The 21344-nt window shown below is 38.6% G+C and overlaps 1 protein-coding gene across 4 annotated transcripts in view; it reads right to left on the bottom strand.

Annotated features, from left to right (window-relative positions):
• The window catches only part of LOC150076113 (Na(+)/H(+) exchanger beta-like), a 493086-nt gene that overhangs the window by 89796 nt on the left and 381946 nt on the right, over positions 1–21344 (bottom strand). For all 4 annotated transcript variants that reach the window (XM_090387862.1, XM_090387861.1, XM_090387863.1 and 1 more), the window contains one exon: positions 11679–11774. In XM_090387862.1, the coding sequence (XP_090243988.1) occupies positions 11679–11774 (96 nt within the window). The remainder of the gene's footprint in view (positions 1–11678; positions 11775–21344) is intronic.

The raw sequence follows: 21344 nt of genomic DNA, 5'->3' as shown, positions 1-21344 counted from the left end.
CTGAGATTCTGTCAGAAAAAGTATATGGGGTTTGGCAGACTGCAAGTGGAAATGGACATCATTGAGATTAGAATTGAGACCACGTATATTTGTGAAATGAATTAGGAAGTGTTTGGGAGATTTAGATCTTTTCGCAGATAAGCTTACTCTATTAGTTTGACAATTCATGGTGTATTCAATGGTAAGTAGGCGGTACATGCTGCATGAAAGTAGGTGGGACATGCTGTATGAAGTAATGAAATTTTTGGATATGGCATACATATGGTAAGAATATACCCAGATCCTTGACATAACATGGCCTCGACAATGCCCCCCACATACACACTACTCGGACTCTCTCCAGTCACTATCTGGCAGAGTAGAGGTAGCAACATTATACACTAGCTAATCTGGAAGCCTTCTAGAGAGTTACCAATAGGTTCGGTCCAGTGTAGTAACTAGCGGCCGGCATGTAAACACCGTGTTAGAGTTACCCTCGAAATATAAGGAAGATTGGATCTCGCCACGATGTTCATCATAACCTCAAAAGTCATCAATCATACTGCATGGTGGAAGAGATGGGGAAGGGTTGACCAGAACATGGGTTCCACCACTTCAAGCCTCCAATAAGCAAAGTGGTGGTATTGCACTGGTTGATGAGAGTCATCTACCACCTATTGTTGTTGTTGTTATTTGGTTTTTAGGAGCATTAGCAACTAAGGCCATATTGCTCCAGGGATATGTGGTGGTCATTCCCTGACCTTTCCGCATCCTCCGTATTTGGTGGTCATGGGCTCGAACCCTGGTCTAATCAAGAAGCGTGTGCTACACACTGCTGCTTCTGCCAAATGGCTACAGAGGCACCATCTACCACCTAGTATTGCTTGGCAACACAGAAGGGCAGCATTCCTCCATGTGGTGTGGGTGGCACACCTTGACCCCTGCTTACGTTGGTTGCTTGTGAATGGAGGTTATATCCAGGATTACTAACAGTAATTCTGGGATAACCTCCTGGTGTTAGTAATCCTGTAACCTGGATTACTAACAGTAATCCTGGGTTCCACCATCGTGAAGGTGCAAGCAGAGGATTTGGCTGTCACAGACCGTCTGGACTCCGCCGAAACTGGGTCCACTTGACTTGAGTGTCACCCGAATACCAGTTCCATCAGCAGTTTAGATTCCCAGGTAGAAAGTACGGCTTGTCTGACCTATCTGAGAGAATGTCCGTGACAACCTCAAGGACCTAATCTTCCTAGTTTGATGAATTCTTGTATAAACTTCCTCTTTACCCAATCCTTCCTTAGTTAATCTACATCCAAGGTACTTGAAAAAAATATTTACTTCAAAATACTTAATAAATAATAAAAAAAAAAGGAAATAGACAACCTATGCAACAATAGGTATCCAGCTGACCTTAGAATTTCCCCAAACTGTCAGCCTCTACCACTCATGTAGGTAACTTATTCCTGTAATTTATAACTCGCTGGCTAAAATAAAACTTCCTGCAATCCAGTCTAAATGTCACCCCCTGGTAATTTAAAATTATGGTCCCTAATTCTAGAATCACTTATAACCGTGAAAATTTCATCCATATTCATTTTACTTTTGCCTCTCAGAGCCTTAAACACCTCAATCAAGTCTCCTCTAAGGTGACTTGTTTCCAGGCTGTGCAACCCACATATTAGAAGTCTTTATTCATATGGACTCCCTTTTGCCAATCTCGCCAGACAAGTTACCCGTCTCTGAACCCTTTTAAGAAGTTCAATGTCTTTATTTAGGTATGGTCTCCACACTTGAAGACAGTATGCCAAGTGTGGCCTAACAATAGCCTTATATAGTGGAATTATAAAGTTCTTATCTCTACTAACAAATGTTCGATAGATCACCATGGGCCTCCCTTTACACTCTGTCTGCAATGCTCAGAGAACTTCATGTCTGGCTGTATTGTAACCCCCAAGTCCCTTTCTTCCACTACTGACTTTAGTTCAACTCCACTAAGTGTATAAGTTATTTTGGGGTTACTGTTCCCAGGTGTAAGACCTTTCACTTTGCTGGATTAAAATAGCTGCTATTTTTCTGACCATCCCTGAAGTTTATCTAGGTCACTCTGAAGAAGCTCTGCTTGGCAGTGATCATTAACTATTCTATCAATCTTTACATCATCTGCAAATTTAGACATCATGCTCTCTGTCCCTTCATCAATGTCATTTAAGAAAATCAAAAACAACAGTGATCCTAATACTGATCCTTGGGAAACCCCACTTCTTACATTAACCCAATCTGAAGAATAACCATTTATCACAACCCTCTGCCTCCTGCCCTGAAGCTATCCTGCTTTCCATCTAAGGATTTTCCCTGTGATTCCAACCTGATCCAGCGTATAAAGCTCAAGTGGGACTGAGTCAAATGCTTTGATGAATTCTAAATAAACAATGTCAAAATTATTCCCTAAATGCAGCTCATGAGTGACCCTGTCAAAATAGCTAACAGATTTGTTAAACATGATTTTCCATTTACAAAACCATACTGTGTATCCTTCAGCATTCCATTTCTATCTAAATGATCCACCACCCTTCAGTGGTGGATCCAGAAAAAAATGACAAGAGGGGCACCATTTTGTGCCTTGTTTGCACCCAAAATAATGCACAGAACAAACAAATATGATGCTCAAACATAATGTAACTGGCAGACACAGGCATGCAGATAAATTCTGAATTACTTTGAAGTAAACATTATGCATAACCAAAGCCACTGGGCAATCATAGGCAGTCGCCTAGGGTGCAAAGGTTCTAGGAGTGCATTCCAAAAAAATATAATTTTTTTAGTGGTTAAAAACTAATTATTTAAATTAAATAAGGTAATAATTATGGCTAAAGTAAAAAAAGCCAACACGAGAATGACAAGAAACGCCGGATAACTTACGTGGAAAATTAGTTTCCCAACACCGGACTCTAGCGCTGCTCGCTTGGTAAACAGATGGTAGTTGTTATCGGTCTGGAGCCAAAATCGAGAAGGATATATTGATTGACAGGTAGGCTGCTGTTGTTGTTATTTGGTTTTTAGGAGCATTAGCAACTAAGGTCATATTGCTCCGGGATATGCGGTGGTCATTCCCTGACCTTTCCGCATCCTCCGAATTTGGTGGTCACGGGCTGGAACCCTGGTCTAATCAAGAAGCATGTGCTATGCACTGCTGCTCCTTCCCACCTGGCTACGGAGGCGCCGACAGGTAGGCGTGGCAAACAATACAATGATTGGTGGTGGGGCAACAGATGAAAAGCTACTGTGCAGTCATTGGTCGGCATTATAATCTGTATTTATGAGTAAAGAACGGTGCATAATAGTTTTGTGATGAACGGTAAACAGGTAATAGCAGCGATGAATCTTTTAAAGATGGAATAAATTTGTAAGGAAAATAAAACGTTGGTTGATTTTTTGATGAAAACTAAATTTAATAAAAGTTTCATTCCATTCATTTTTATGTTCTTCATTATGTTTCTTTCTCATTATTAAAAGCAAATTTTTGGAGTTCATGACTGTTTTTACTATACTGTTGATTTAGTTTTCGTTACGAAAAAAGGAAAATGTTTCTTTATTTTTCGTTATATTTCATAACCTGACCTTAAATGGTAGGTTAAGAAATTTATGTGCTAGTCCACCCATGATTCTAAAGAAAAAAAAGTTAGGTTATCCCTTCATTTCGGGAGGGGTTCAAGCTCCCATCGGATTCAAGTGGAGGTAACCTGACCTTTTTTCACCATTAGGGCATATTATTGAACAAGAAAATAAAAATGCAGCATAAAAAATTTATTTTTTTATGAATGTAATTCTAAATATGACTCTGATTCTAAATAAAAAAGGTTAGGTTACCCCCTCCACTTTGGGAGGGGTTCAAGCTCCCATGGGATTTAAGTGGAGGCAACCTGACCTTTTTTTACCATTATGTAAAGCGTTCATTAGGGCGAGTTACCATTAGTGCTTCTGAGTGATACTAAACCGATTGTAACTGATTATCGTGTGTTATGGTCGCGCGCAATCAGCACATCGTTTGCCACACCTACCTGTCAATCAGTATATCGCTCTCAGCTTTGCTCCAGACCAATAACACCTACCGTCTGTTTACCGAGCAAGCAGCACTAGAGTGCCATATCAGGAAACTAATTTTCCACGTAAGTTATCCGACATTTCTCGTCATTCTCGTGTTGGCTTTCTTTACCTTCACCATAATTATTTCTAAATAAAGAAATAACATTATCTAAATATTTTATCAAATACTAAGGATATGTTTTTAAAAAAGAGATTGATTTACAACATAATCCTCTTTTGTTTTTATGACATTTGGGGTTGCTTTGTTGCCTCTGCATTGACAAAGCGACCCCAAATGTCATAAAAGTTGAGACTTAAAAGATTACAAAATTAAAATTTTAAGTCTAGGATAGAATGCATAAAACCCTTGTGCCAGCCCTGCGCATGACCAAACTGCATGACGTGTTGAACTAGAATGGCAATCACATCAGCATCAGTGTTGCCAACTGTAGTCAGTTGAAAATAGCTGAGCCACAATGCAAAAAATAGATAAAATCCTATGTTAACAATGAGAAAAAAAAAATTTTTTTTTGTAGCTAAAGGGAATTTAAAGGATTGGTGTATATTCTCCGAAAAATGACAGGGGGCAACACGTTCCCCAGTGCCCCTACCCTGAATCCGCCACTGCCCTTGATCACTGCATCCATGATTTTCCCTACTGCTGAAGTTACACTGACCGATCAGTAATTTTCCACTATGCTCTTAGAACTGCCTTTATATAAGTATTGGAGATTCATTGGCAATTTTCCAATCCAATGGAATCTCCCCTGAGTCCAGTGATGCTCTCATAATTAGTCTTAATGGTACAATGCACTCACTTGCCACCTCCCTTAAAATTATAGGGTATATGCCATGTTTAGCTAATATGTGCACTAAAAATAAAAAATAAATATTTTTTAAATCAATAATAAATAAAAAATAAATATTTATAAAAGAGAAAGTATGGTTTAATATATTTTAAAATAATCATATCAATATATTTGAAGAATAATTAAGAAGTACTTCAATAAAATTAATCAGAAACCAGATTTAATCAATTAGATTTTATTGAACTTTTTTGTACCCTAATTAATTAATTTTATCAATAAAAAATTATTAAAAACAAAAACTTGTTTTTGATTAATAAAAATCTTTACGTGTTAAATTTATATAAGATGATAGTATTAACAGTTTTTACATCCAGATGGCTTTGTCCATCTAACCAAAACACAGACAGGATGAGGTAGCATTCCAAACACATACTTTTAATTAATATGGTGTATTAAAATTATATTCTACGAAAATAAATTGTAGAAGCAAATATAAATAGTTTTTGGTATGATTGATACTAGTGTTATGACTGTGCTTTATGAACTGATAAAGAATGAACTTTTGGTATTAACAACTTTCTGCACAGTCAATTCTATGAAGAGAACTCAGCCCTGGAAAAATTTTGCAAGGCTCAAGAGGCAGAATTTTTTTCAGCCTGGTCTGTACTTGTTAACAGAAGGGACTGCTTCTACAGGGATGGGATACACTTAAATAGAAAGGGTGCAAGAATATTTGCTAATGCTATTGAGGCAGTGTTAGGTGGATCGGAAAACTGCTAGCTTGGGGGGATACAAGGACTAATAGATTAACAGTAGCCACTGGCAGAGGTGAAAGTGATTCTTGCACTGCTTCTATTGGAATGAGCAGAAGCCTGGAAAACAAGATGCAGGATATTTCAGAGACTGCTGGGAGTCATTGCAGTACAAGTAAACACATGGGTTGTGTTAGGCTAGCTAGGAAAAATAACAGGTGCAGGTATACTTGCGTGTACACCAATGCTAGGAGTTTGGTAAATAAATTTGATGAATTTGAGGTATTACTCAAAGCATCAAAGGCAGATATTGTTGGGATATCAGAGAAGTGGTGTCACACAGATATAAGGAATGCAGAACTGGAATTTGGGGGAGTACAACGTCTACAGAAAGCATAGACAGGATAGGAAGGGAGGAGGGGTTATGCTATTAGATAAGAAACACATAAAATCCAAGGAAGTCGACATCGCTGGACAGTGCAGTGTCGAGTCAGTTTGGTGACATAAGCATTAGGAGATCAAAATTGAGAGTAGGAGTGTGCTATAGGCCTAATGACTCTGATGAGTATAATAAGAAACTGTACAGGGAAATAGAGTGGACCAGTAAATCAGAGAGTCTTATAATGGGGATTTTAATTTCCCAGATATTGACTGAAATTTGTGGGTTGGTCACTCACACACTAGCAAGCCTTTTGTGGATTTATTGCATGATTGTTTTCTACAGCAGCATGTTCGGGAGGCAAAGAGAAGGAGTAATACTCTTGATTTGATTATCAGTAGTGATTCTTCATGCATTAAGAATCTGAAGATAGAGGTACCACTAGGCGGCAGTGACCACAGTGTGCTGAAGTGGGATTTACTCAAAGAGGTAACTACCATCAGGGGTAAAAGAAAGGGTTACTGCTTTCGTAAAGGCGACTATGATGGTTTGGAACAATATTTAAATTCTATACAGTGGGACCAACTGATGATGTTACCAACAGCAAATTCAAAATGGGAAGCATTCAAAGAACTTATCTTGGAAGCTACTTAGGCGTTACATACCAACTAAGAAATATTTTTCAAGGTTTAGGCCTAAACATATGTCAGATGAACTAATGAGACATATGGCACAGAAGAAAAATGCATGGGATACATATAAATTAATGGGTGACATGGAAACCTATGATAGATATAAGTTGATCTGTAACCAAGTTACAAAGGAGTTTAGGCAGGCGAAGGCAGACTACGAGAAATCTTTGGCAAAGGATGCAAAGAAAAACAGCAAAGAGTTCATTACTTATGTAAACTCTAGAAGGAAGGGGATGAATCAGATTGGTCCACTTGATATCAATGGTTCAACTGTTGATGATCCTGCTCATGTAGCTAAAAAATTAATGAATATTTTGCATCGACAATCACACATGAGGAGTTATTCAGCCAAGGAAATGCCAGATGTGTATTAAACTCTGGCAGTAAGCTAGATAATCTTGTAATAACTGAGAGTAAAGTGGAGGAGAAATTGTTGAAGATAAACACAAGAAAGGCACCTGGGAGGGATGGGATCTATCCAGTTATATTAAAGGAGGCAACAAAGGAAGTAAGCAAACCCTTAGCCATATTTATGAGAGCTTCCTTGGACTCAGGGGAGGTACCCATAGACTGCAGATGTGCAAATGTGACCCCAATTCACACCGGAGGATCAAAGGCTGACACAAGTAATTATAGACCTGTGAGTTTAACTTCTGTTCCTGGAAAATTAATGGAGGCACTGGTTAAAGAAGCACTGCAGGATCATCTAGACAAGACTTCAGTTATAGCTCGGACACAGCATGGTTTTGTTAAGGGAAAGTCTTGCCTGACCAATTTGATTGGATACTATGATGCAGTCACAAAAGAACTGGATGCAGGGAATAATTTTTGATATCATATATTTGGATCTTAGAAAAGCTTTTGATACTGTTGCACATGGAAGCCTGCTTCACAAATTGGAGCAGTGTGGCACTGGAGGAAAATTGCTGCTATGGATAAAGGAATGGTTGAGGGGAGAAGACAGAGAGTGGTAATCAATGGAGACTGCTGATCGTGGACTAATGTTATTAGTGGAGTCCCTCAGGGTTCAGTGTTGGGTCCATTATTGTTTTCTGTATTTATAAATGATATTGATGATGGTATATCAAGCTTAAAGTCGAAGTTTGCAGATGATACAAAGGGTTGTTAAGAATACTGACTTTCCAGATCCTGTTGCAGCTATGGCGCTGCAACAGGATCTGGAAAGGTTGAGCAGATGGGCTGAGAGGTGGCAAATGAAGTTTAACATTGACAAATTTAAAGTACTACATATGGGAAACAGCAACCTCCCAGAGTAGCGTATCAACTCTGTGGTACTACACTGACAGTGGTAGAGAATGAAGAGGACCTGGGGGTAATTGTGCAGGCAGATATGAAGTTTTCTGAACAGTGCAGACGGACTGCAAGAGTAGCTCACGGTGTCTTGTCAATGATATACAGGGATTTTTCTAGCAGGGATAAGGAGGTGATTATTCCCTTGTATAAGGCAATGGTCAGGCCACACCTTGAGTACTGTACATAGGTCTGGAGGCCTCATTTCAAGAAGGATCTAGAGCTGCTGGAACAAGTACAGAGAAGGGCAACAAGATTAGTGAATGGAACAAAGGGTTGCTCTTATGAAGAAAGGCTTAAGTTTTGCAAATTACAGTGTCTGGAGACTAGGCACCGGCGAGGTGATCTGATAGAGGTGTATAAAGCTTTGAATGGTTTGAGCATGCTCAATGCCAATGTGATCCTTCCTCTTGCTCAGAATAATCATCTGAGAGGGCATAAATTCAGATTGAGGAAAGACAGATATAGGATAGATATGCAGAAATTTGCCTTTAGCCAGCAGGTAGTTGGTTGGTGGAACAGACTTCCATCCCTTGTTGTGGAAGTTGATATCTTAAATAAATTTAAGGCTCAGCTGGACACAGGTATTTCAAATGAATGGAGGGGTGAAATGGAAGTGGTTTTTTTTTTTTGGTTTTTTTTTGGCTGATGCTGCATAAGCTTGCTTTCTTGCATCATTTGCCTCTACTAATGCTAATTTACTTTGAAACAAGCTATCAAAGTTGCCAGAAACAAAGATAAGCATACCACAGTTAACAATAAAAACCGAAAAGTGCAAGCTAATGCAAAGAAACAGTTACAGAAGTTTGCTGAAGAGCATTTTCTTAAAGACTGTTCCTTGGAAATAACTTAAGTATGAAAGCATGAACCAATTTGAGGCTGAAGAAACTGTAGATTTATTTAACAAGATACTCCTCTTGTAGATTAACATTGTTAATCTTAACCAATAATTAGTATGCAGTGGTCACTTTTAATTTTCGTTTTTGTGAAAGAATTGATTTGCTAATATAGAGGAATATTAAACAAACTTGCCACTTCCATGTGATTTCATTGTAATTACAATAATCAATATTTATTAAATAATTACATTTATAGTTTATTATATAATTACAATAATCATATTAATTATTATAATTACAACAAAAATCATGGGCCTGGTCAAAAGTGGGAACTCATTAAAGTATAGAACATTGTTGTTATAAATTAAATACCTTCTATACTGGAAAACAGCAGAGCACATTATTGAACACACTCAAAAATTTTCACCACTAAGATTGCTTATAGATAAAAGAGAAAGAAGGGAAATATATGTACTGTTAATATCTTTATTTTCTTAGAATGAGCTCTTGGTGAACTTATATGCACAAGTGGTTTTTTCAGCACTAGAAATTCAAATGCCTTTTATAAATTTGCATTTAGTACATCTAATTTGAGATTGAAAATTAATTCCTGAAAATGGTGATGGTAAAAACTACTGGGTAAAGCATTAAATTTAAAAAAACTGAGACATTTATAAATTCTAAAAAAGGAACTTTTGAGACACCAGGAGAAAACACTGAAAACTAGAACATCTGGTTATCTGCAGTTCTCTGTAGTCTGCATATTTGAAATCTCTCCTGATATAGGAACTCTTTAGTTAATCTCACCAGGTGCATTGCCTGCATTTGGCCTATTTCAAGTACCCCAGTGTGTTTCTTTAGGTGGAGACAATTGCTTTTATAATGAAATTATAACTCGATCTTTATATTTGGTAAATCATCAAGAGGACACAATGGGCTCCTCCTTGCTGCCTGCTTGTCTGCACTGCACCATAACATCTACTTGCATCATAACCTCCAAAATCCTTTTCTTCCTCTCCAGTTTTTAATTCAACATCTCTCAGTGTATATAAATTATTGTTATATAAGCAGATTGTTATTTCCCAAGTGTAAAACCTTGATTTATGAATTCCTATTAAAAGTGCCTCTATTCTCACTATGTGCACTGTCTTTCCAGTTGATAGAGACCATGTGGTATCTATCTTAGACTGTTATAGTCTTGCTTTACTAAAAATGAAACTCTTGCCCTTACCTTTGACAACTTGCTCATTGTCAACCAGCTTAGCTCTCAACAGAGGCAGCTCATTGGTATGCATTGCGGAAATGCAGCACCTCCAGCTAAATATACAGTCAACGGAGTTATATGAAATTTTGTGAAGAACAATGCAACGCAATGAATATTTTTCTTAACAGATCCCCTCATATAGTAAACTCATCCATATAGTAAACTCATCCTCTATCCTCTAATAATCATTTCAATAATAAACGAATAAAAACACAAGATCATTTTCAAATTTGAAGTTTAACCGTAGGTGGAACTGTGCACTATGCAGTTCCGCATTTAGGCCTCAGTGGTTAGCATTAGCATTAGTAGAGGCATATGATGCAAGAAAGCAAGCTTATGCAGCATCAGCCAAAAAAAAAAAAAAAACCGCTCCCATTTCACCCCTCCGTTCGTTCGAAATACCAGCTGAGCCTTAAATTTATTTAGGCTATCAAATTCCACAAGGGATGGAAGTCTGTTCCACCAACCAACTACCAGCTGGTTAAGTCAATGCTTACTGGGCAGGTTGCCAATACGCAATTTTAGAGGTGATAAAATTATTCAAAGGAACTGTGGAGTGAGCAGTGCCAATTTGAACAGTGCACCAAACTTGAATGAAAAAGTTATTAATCTATTTTCAACAAATAAACACCGAAGGATGGATTTTATTTTTAAATAAAATTTTGAGATTACCCAAGTCTGCTAATGGTAAGTGTCAAGTTAATGTTTTGTAGTATTTTTAACTTTCTTATTATTATTATTATTACCATCTATGTCTACATGTCTTATAACCAAGGCAATTTCTTGTAACTTTAAGAAGCAGCACCCCCATACATCTGAGTCACGAGCCACCACTGGCTCTCAATGATACTATCAGAATCATGGGTGATGATTAGTTCCAGAATATTCTTGCCCCTATAATTTTCAATAATATGTTTATATAGATAAAAATAAAAAAATAAGACTTTCACTAACATGCTTATATAAATAAAAATGTTGACCATATTGAGACATGGTCAGAAGACTGTCATATGATCAGCTTGTCCAAAACGTATCAAATCACATATATTTTTGTAACATGTTTTCTGATACTTTCCTTCAACCAGAGGCTATATTGCCCTGAAAACCTGTCATTGAAATATCTCCATAACCAACCATAAGTCATGAGGATTAAAGTCTAAAGGGAAAGGTAGTGGCCAAGCCTTGACAAAACAGTGGGTGTTTCCGACCACATCATCAAACAGCCAAGATGAAGCTTAATTTTGCATTCATTCATAATGGTACATGCACTATTAACATGTGCCAGAACCTCCTTGAAAGAGAACAATCCAATTACAAAGTCTGGTATGAACCCACACCAAACTAGCATTTAGGTTGTAGAGGAATTTCACTGATAAAAAGTGAAAGTGATGTTTCCTATATCTAACAATTAGGTATTCACACAACCTATTAAAACTATACAGGAGTTGGTCAGATATCTATTTTAAAAGAAACTGTCGTAACTAAGATGAATGCATATAATAAAGTTTAAAAATAAGAAATTGAGATTCTTTAAAAATATAATGATTTCATTTTATAAAGCACTTACCTCATCATTTTACTAAAATATTTCACTGTAGTATATGATTTCTGAGAAATATTACATCGTGCATACTGAGCCTGAACAAGTCCACATCCAATTATACTAGACAAAAAAAAATGTATAGGACACACATTTAAGCATGAGTTCATAATTACTGAAAATCTGAAATAAATTGAACATAATTTTTTTAAAATTTCTTCTTCTTTGTGGCAGTTGAGGCCTAAAATTTCCTGTGTGTTACACAAAAGCAACTGGAACTGAATGTTACAGTAGTTCTTTCTAAGTCATTTCAACTCCATTTGCAGATGTGTTTGAAAATAGCCTAACACAGTGCATAGCCTTCTATGTGTTTATGCATTATACAGTTGCTTGAAAAATTTTATATATACAGGCAGTTCTTGCTTTACGAGTTTTTTTCCCCAAGTATCAACAAAATCAAAAATATGAACATTAATTGCAAAATATTAATGTTAAACATTCATAAATACTGCATTCCAAATCATGTGCGTAGCTATACAATACAGTGTACCCCGCTTTACGATATTAATCAGTTCCAGAGACACCATCTTATCGTTAAAATATCATAATGTGAATCCAATAACACACTGTTTTCTGGTAATTCATTTCAAGATCTCAGAAGTTGACATTTTCTCTGTATAACTAGGCTATTTATCTCTCTAAAATTTCATTTTTAAGGTCACGAGAGTGACCTGAAGGCCATATAAAAGGTCGTGAGCACCGTTTGTAAATTGTATAAGTTACCAATTCAAATCATTAAACGCACTACACTTTCATCATTATCATATGTTCTGTTATAAGAACCAATTTTGAACAGCTTTGTGATATTTTTCTAAAGCACAATTCTGGAGGTCACAACCATAAAACAATAAAAATAATTTGCACTTTCTGGTTTATTGGGCTTTTCTGTTACTGCAAGCAATTATAAATGAGTAGTAAACTCAATGTTATTGCATTTGTGAAAATAGAAAATACCAATAGCTGGAATTGTATGGGTTTTTATGTTATTATGGTGAAATGTGTTTCCCCTTTACTGAAATCTTCAATCATATAAAAACATAAATAAAATTTCAGACTCTTCTCTTCATTCTTTTTTTTAAGCTTTGTGAACTCGTTACTCCACGCAAATTGTGTTTGTTGCAATTTGTATGTTCCGTTATAAAATGCTTCTGCATGCTATTGAAATTTATAAAGAAAAGAGAAGATTATCATGGAAACAAGCACCTTTTGAAGCATTTCTGAAGAAGACGAACAAGCCAACAAACAACAAACCAATGAGTGCCAAGCCAATAATGAGTGATCAACGAGTGTGCATTTAGTCAATGATAATGATGAATAAACATTCTTTAACATATTTAAGTCGTAAATAATTTCTCTATTATTATAATTTGCTTGATTTTACAGGCTACGTTTTCATTTCTTTCGATAAATCAATCATTGTTTAAACATAAACTAATTACTAACTAATTTCATTGTTGAGAATGTAACCCCTATTTTTAACCTTATGTCTATGGGAAATGAATCCCCGTTTTACGAGTTTTTGCTTTACGAGCGCACGCTAGGAACGAATTAACTCGTAAAGTCGAGAACTACCTGCATACAATGATTTTAACATACACTTTTAAGATAAATCAGATGAACCCCATAGAAAATCATCAATATCACTTTTGGCCATGGAAATTAAAGTGCATCTGAAATAGGAAGTTTATAAAAATTTGCAACTCTCTGCAACAAGTATCAGTAAAGATAAACAACTATGAATCACACAGGAAACATTATAATCTCCCAAACAAGAAAGGCTTTATATTTACCTATCACACCAACCAATCACACCAGTAGTGTGATCGCTTTCCAACCAATATCGGACCGCCTGGCAGTTCTTACTGTCAAGGGCACCATCAAGACCCATATTATCTCCGCCTATGCGCCAACTGAGACTAGCCTGGACCCGACCAAGAATGACTTCTACAACCAGCTCCAACATACGCTGAATTCAATTCCGCAGACAGAAGTGATCATCCTCGCAGAGGACTTTAATGCCCATATTGGCGTGGACAGATCTGGTTGGGAAACAACAATGGGCAAGTTTGGCCATGGGAAGATCAATGACAACGGACTACGTTTGTTGTCCTTTGCCGCATCTAACAACCTGATCATTGGAAACAGCCATTTCCAGCACCCTCAAAAACATCAACTTACATGGCGAAATCCATCTGGCAAGGACTCAGCAATCCTGGACTACATTTTGATCAATGCCAAATTTCGCTCATCACTCATGGACGTTCATGCCATGAGGGGACCTGTTTGCGGATCTGATCACTACCTCATCCCAAGGTGCAGCTCAAATTACGGCATGCAAAAAGATCATCTCGGTCAGCCAAGCTGGACTGGAGGCAGCTAATGAATGCTGCCAACAAACAGGCATATCAGATCGCCCTATCCAACCGCTTCGAGATGCTGGCCGTGCCCGAGGATATAAATGAAGAAGAAAAGCAGATCTCCGATGCCATCCTGGAATGTGCCAAGCCCCTATGTCCACCTGCCCGACGTCGAACGCAACCATGGATATCAGACGAGTGCCTCGACATCGTGGACAAACGGAAACAGGCAAAGTTGGTCGACTTTGAACGGTACCGGCAGCTAAACCGAGAAGTCCGACAAAGAATGACAGCAGAAAGAGAAGCATACTGGAACCAAGTGGCAGACGATCTTGAAGTGGCGGCATCCAAAAACGAGTACCGCACTCTCTACCGCACCCTCAGATGTCTGAGTGGAAAGACCAAATTGACTAGTGACAACATCAAGAATGCTGATGGGAACTTCGTGCGATCACCATCCGAACACCTGCAACGGTGGAGTGAATTCTTCAAAGCTTTGTATAATCACGACCCACCTCAGGGACCGCCAGCAACAGCACTCTCGATCGACCCCCCCTGAGGTCTCCATGGTCGATGTTGAACCTACAGTAGAAGAAGTGAAAGCAGCCATATAATCCCTGAAGAATGGCAGGGCACCAGGAGTGGACCAAGTCACCACAGAAGCGATCAAAGCCGTGGGAGATGTACTGCTTCGCCGACTACACTCACTCCTCAAAACCATCTGGTGCACTGAACAAATTCCGCTAACATGGAGGAAAGCCATTATCGTACCGATCCACAAGAAAGGTGAAAACCGGGACTGCAAGAACTACTGTGGCATCAGCCTCCTTTCCATTATCGGAAAGGTCTTTATGAAGATCATCCAGTCAAGACTGCAAAAACATCGCGAGCAAACCAGTCGAGAAGAACAGGCAGGATTTAGACCCAGGCGAGGATGCTGTGATCAAATCTTTGCCATTCGTCAGCTGATGGAGGAGAGGATCCAGTGTGGACAGCGAACCGTCATTGTTTTCATTGACTTTAAGTCTGCTTTCGACTGTGTCCACCGGCCTGCCTTATGGAAACTACTAGAGGTTGAACATGTACCTCGAAAAGTCATCACACTCCTCCAAACTGCATACAACGGTTTAACCAGCCAGGTGCGCATCCAGAACGATTTATCTGAGGAATTTACCATCCAAACTGGAGTCCGCCAAGGGGATGTAGCCTCCCCGTTGCTTTTCAACATTGTGGTCGACGCCATTATGAGGCAAGCATTCAGAAACAGACAGGGCATACAATATGAGAAGGATCACTATGTGACTGACCTGATATTTGCTGATGATAGTGCTATCCTTGCCGGTAACGATGCTGAAGCCACGGACATCCTATACGACATTGCCCGCATTGCCCGGCCATACGGTTTGAAGATCAATGCTGGTAAGACAAAGGGCCTGACAACAGATGGGTCGCAAGCCACCATCTATCTCGAAGGCGTCCAGATCGAGCAAGTGCAGGACTTTAAATACCTTGGGTCGCTGGTCCAGGAGAAGAAAGTTGCATCCACCATGGAAATCCACAGCAGAATTGGACAGGCGGCCACTGCATTCGCCTCGCTCAAATGGTGTCTGTGGAAGAGGACCAACATTTCCACAAAGACTAAAATCCGACTCTTCCAGACTTTGATCCTGCCCATTCTTCTTTACGGATCGGAAACATGGATTTGTCTCAAGTTAGATTTGAACAAATTTGAGGTATTCCAAATGCGATGCCTGCGGCAGATCTTGGGCATCTCTCTTCGCGACCGCATCACTAATGATACCATCCGCGCCAGATGCCAACAGCAACCAACCATTGCCGACCAAATCCAGAAGCGAAGGCTCAGATGGTTTGGCCACGTATGTAGAATGGGCACGAACAGAATACCATCCACACTCCTTTGGAGACAACGACCCACCCAATGGAGCATCCAACGGACCGCGCCTAGGAAAACATGGGCCAAGCAAGTGGAAGATGACTTGAAGAGCCGACGTCTCGACCTTAACCAGGCCAGGACTGAAGCCATGGATCGTAAGGTATGGAAGAACATCACAGAACAAGTCCGAAACCCTGCGGCACCTACAGCAGCATACTGGTTGCGTGGCCAACCGCCTTCCCCAGCTGCCAGCTAAGGACCAAAGAAGAAGAAGACACCAACCAATCACTCTAGCAATACCCTAACAATATCATTGATAACATCATATCCTTCAATACTAATTTAATCTCCTCATTATTAATTTTTGTCTATAATAGATGGGTATTCATGGTAGAAGAACCAAATCCCAGTGGAAACATCTGATACCTCAATTCCTCCAGCCAACTAGGCATATATGAACAGTCTATCTGCTTGTCCACTGATATATATATATATATATATAAGACTACAGTAGTCTCAGACAGTTTTTAAATTCTATACAGTGGGACCAACTGATGATGTTACCAATGGCAATTTTAAATGGGAAGCATTCAAGGAATTAATCGTGGAAGCTACTAGGCTTTTCATACCAATTAAGAAATATTGTTCAAGGTTTAGGCCTAAATGGATGTCAGATGAACATTTGAGACTCACGGCAGAGAAGAAAAATGCATGGGATGCATGTAAATTATCAGGCAACACAGAAATCTATGGTAGATATAAGCTAGTCTGTAATCAAGTCAAAAAGGAGGTTAGGCAAGTGAAAGCAGGTTATGAGAAAACTTTGGCAAAGGATGCTAAGAAAAACAGTAAGGACTTCTTTACTTACATAAACTCTAGAAGGAAGGGGATGAATCAGATTGGTAAACTTGATATCAGTGGTTTGACTGTTGATGATCCTGCTCAGATAGCTGACAAACTGAATGAGTATTTTGCATCTACATTCACACATAAGGAATTCTGTAGGGAAGTGGAGAACAGAAGCTTATTAAACTCTAACAGGGAGTTTAATGATTTTGTAATAAATGAGAGCAAACTGAAGGAGAAATTGTTGAAGTTAAACATAAGAAAGGCACTTGGGGCAGATGGGATCTATCCAGTTATATTTAAGGAGGCACCAAAGAAAGTAAGCAAACCCTTAGCCATAATTATTAGAGCATCCTTGGACTCAGGGGAATTCCCCACAGACTGGAGATGTGCAAATGTATCCCCAATTCACAAAGGGGGATTAAGGGGTGACACGAGTAATTACAGGCCTTTTAGTTTAACTTCTGTTCTGGAGAAAATAATGGAGTCACTGGTTAAAGAAGCATTGCAGGATCATCTAGACAGGACTGCAGTAGTAATTCAGACACAGCATGAATTTGTTAAGGGAAAGTCTTGTCTGACAAATTTGATTGGATACTATGATGTAGTTAAAAGGAACTGGATGCAAAAAATAATTCTGATATCATATACTTGGATTTCAGGAAAGCTTTTGGATACTGTTGCACGTGGAGGACTACTGTAAAAATTGGAGCAGTAGGGTATTAAGGGCAAGTTGCTACAATGGATAAAAGGGTGGTTGAGTGGAACAAGACAGAGTGTTAATCAATGGATGCTGCTCTTCGTGGACTAATGTTATTGTTGGAGTCCCCCAGGGTTTGGTATTGGGCCCACTGTTGTTTGGTATATTTATCAATGATATTGATGAAGTTATATCAGGCTTAATATCAAAATTTGCAGATGATACTACAGTTGGCACAGTTAATAACAGCATGCTGCTGAAACAGGATCTGGAAAAGTTTGGTATATGGGCTGAGAAGTGGCAACTGAAGTTTAACATTGATAAATGCAAAGTACTGAATATGGGTAGCAGTAATCCCAGAGAAATATACCAACTGTGTGGTGTTACACTCAGGGTAGTGTTGAATAGAAGAAACCTGTGGGTAATTGTGCAGTCAGATATGAAGTTTTCTGAGCAGTGCAGACAGGCTGACACAGCAGGTCATGGGTATTGTCAATGATATATAGGAATTTTGCGAGCAGGGATAAGGAGGTGATTATCCCCTTGTATAAAGTAATGGTCAGGCCACACCTTGAGTACTGCATACAGGTCTTGAAGCCTCATTTTAGGAAGGATGTAGAGTTGCTAGAACAAGTACAGAGAAGGGCAACAAGATTGGTGAAATGAACAAAAGGGGTGCTCTTATGAAGAAAGGCTTAAGTGCTGCAAATTGCAGCTTCTGGAGACTAGGCACCTGTGAGGCAATCAGATTGAGGTGTATAAGGCCTTGAATGTATTGAGCAGGCTTAATGCTGATGGGATTCTTCCTCTTGCTCAGATTACAAAATCGAGGGGGCATAGATTCAAACTGAGGAAAGACAGTTGTAGAATAGATGTGCACAAGTTTGCCTTTAGCCAGCAGGTAGTTTATTGCTGGAACAAACTTCCATCTGATTGATAAATGCAAAGTACTGAATATGGGTAGCAGTAATCCCAGAGAAATATACCAACTGTGTGGTGTTACACTCAGGGTAGTGTTGAATAGAAGAAACCTGTGGGTAATTGTGCAGTCAGATATGAAGTTTTCTGAGCAGTGCAGACAGGCTGACACAGCAGGTCATGGGTATTGTCAATGATATATAGGAATTTTGCGAGCAGGGATAAGGAGGTGATTATCCCCTTGTATAAAGTAATGGTCAGGCCACACCTTGAGTACTGCATACAGGTCTTGAAGCCTCATTTTAGGAAGGATGTAGAGTTGCTAGAACAAGTACAGAGAAGGGCAACAAGATTGGTGAAATGAACAAAAGGGGTGCTCTTATGAAGAAAGGCTTAAGTGCTGCAAATTGCAGCTTCTGGAGACTAGGCACCTGTGAGGCAATCAGATTGAGGTGTATAAGGCCTTGAATGTATTGAGCAGGCTTAATGCTGATGGGATTCTTCCTCTTGCTCAGATTACAAAATCGAGGGGGCATAGATTCAAACTGAGGAAAGACAGTTGTAGAATAGATGTGCACAAGTTTGCCTTTAGCCAGCAGGTAGTTTATTGCTGGAACAAACTTCCATCTGATGTTGTGGAAGTTGATAACTGAAATAAATTCAAGACAGAACTAGACAAACATTTGGAATGAATGTATCAACGAAATGGGAAGGGTTTTTTTTTTGTTTTTTTTGTAACACTACTGCAACAGGATCTAGAAAAGTTGGGCAGGTGGGACGAGAAGTGGCAACTGAAGTTTAACATTAACAAATGCAAATTACTGCATATGGATAGAAGTAACCCCAGCGAAACATACCAACTGTGTGGTACTACACTTAGGGTGATAAAAAATTATAAAGACCTGGGACTAATTGTGCAGTCAGATATGAAGTTTTTTGAGCAGTGCCGACAAGCTGCCAGAGCAGGTCATGGGGTGTTGTCAATGTTATACAGGAATTTTGCTAGTAGGAAATAGGAGGTGATTATAGAATCAGCATTAGTAGAGGCATATGATGCAAGAAAGCAAGCTTATACAGCATCAACCAAAAAAAAAAAAAAAAACCTTTCTATTTCACTGATCCATTCATTCCAAATGTTTGTCTAGTTCTGTTTTGAATTTATTTAAACTACCATATTCCACAACATCAGATGGAAGTTTGTTCCAGCTATCAACTACCTGCTGGCTAAAGGCAAAATTCTGCACATCTATTCTACAACTGTCTTTCCTCAGTTTGAATCTGTACCCCCTCAGGTTTGTAATCTGAGCATGAGGAAAAAACCCATCAGCATTGAGCTGCTCAATCCATTCAAAGCCTTATATACCTCAATCAGATTGCCTCACAGGTGCCTAGTCTCCAGAAGCTGCAAATTGCAGCACTTAAGCCTTTCTTCATAAGAGCGCCCCTTTGTTCTCTTCACCAGTCTTCTTGCCCTTCTATGTACTTGTTCTAGCAACTCTACATCCTTCCTAAAATGAGTCTTCCTGATCTGTATGCAGTACTCAAAGTGTGGCCTCAACATTGCCTTAAACAAGAGGATAATCACCTCCTTATCCCTGATCGCACAAAATTCCTGTACAGGTGACTCCCGCTCAATGCTGATAATTCATTCCAGAAAAACAGTGCTAAGCGAGTGCCTCATACCCATAAGGTAACATACATGTTTGTGAGTTGCGGTCAGTGCCATAGGATATTTCCTAATCAATAATAAACAGTAGTGAAAAGATGCACAAATGTTGGTCAAAATATTTAATATTCAAATATTTGTACATAAAAAATATTCTACATTACATACGTATATAATTATGTGGTAACTACTTACGTATCAAAATTAAACTTAAAATTCCATTTAAAATCATGAATTTAATCATGAAAAATGTGTCGATTTTGTATTGTACTTTGGCCCTCTTCCTGGTAAACTAAAACTCTTAAATCCCCTGCAGTGTTACCACCCAACAATAAAGTCAACCGATCCTTCACCGCCTTGAAGAGTGGCATGTTTTTTTCTTCTTTCAATATGAAACTTCTTTTAGGCATTCATTTCCAAAAAAAGTCCTGTTTCATCTATTAAAACCGTCTTAAATAATTTTAACAAGTTCTTTTTGAAAGTTTCGGCTCCTTGATCTGCACTTGCGACTTCTCTCTGGATTTTACATCTATTCAACCAGCCCTTACTATTTTTAAATGATTCTACATTTTTTTTTTTTTTTTTTTAGGTGAGTTTTCTTCAGATCATCATATAGGCCTCTCTCTCTTTTTTTTTTTTTTTATATATAATATATAACTTAACTGAACTCTTCATCTTCAATAAAATTAGTTATTAAAGTCTCTCCATTTCAATCCTAATAACCAGCATAGCCCTAGTTGCTTGCAGTGGAACAACTGTCTTTCCCGCTGCTAAAATGAATTCTTTAATATTTTTTATAATTGTTCTTACAGTTAAACTTGCCAGTCCTAAATTATGGCAGATTCATGTTGTTTGGTTTTTAGGAGCATTAGCAACTAAGGCCATATTGCTCTGGGGATATGCGGTGGTCATTTCCTGAGCTTTCCGCATCCTCCGTATTTGGTGGCCATGGGCTCGACCCTTGGTCTAATCAAGAAGCGTGTGCTATGCACTGCTGCTCCTGCCCACCTGCTAAATTATGGCACACATCCTCTTGTCATTTACCGGAATTGATTCGCTTCAAAACGTCTAATTGAATTTTCAAATTCAGTCTTGTTTCTTACATTTATAGTCTTCGTACTGCATTAGGACGCTGTTGCATTTTCATTCTTATCCGCCATTATTAACTCTTCGAAAATGTAACTGCATTGATTGCATTAATTATGATACAATGTTCGAGTAAACTGTCCGTTACGCACAATGTCTAATACTG

Source organism: Mastigoproctus giganteus, chromosome 13 (genome assembly GCF_048544385.1).
Source record: "Mastigoproctus giganteus isolate SK-2022 chromosome 13, ASM4854438v1, whole genome shotgun sequence".
NCBI classification, from domain to species: domain Eukaryota; kingdom Metazoa; phylum Arthropoda; class Arachnida; order Uropygi; family Thelyphonidae; genus Mastigoproctus; species Mastigoproctus giganteus.
The sequence above is the reverse complement of the archived record's forward strand: the minus strand, read 5'-3'. Positions and strand labels throughout refer to the sequence as shown.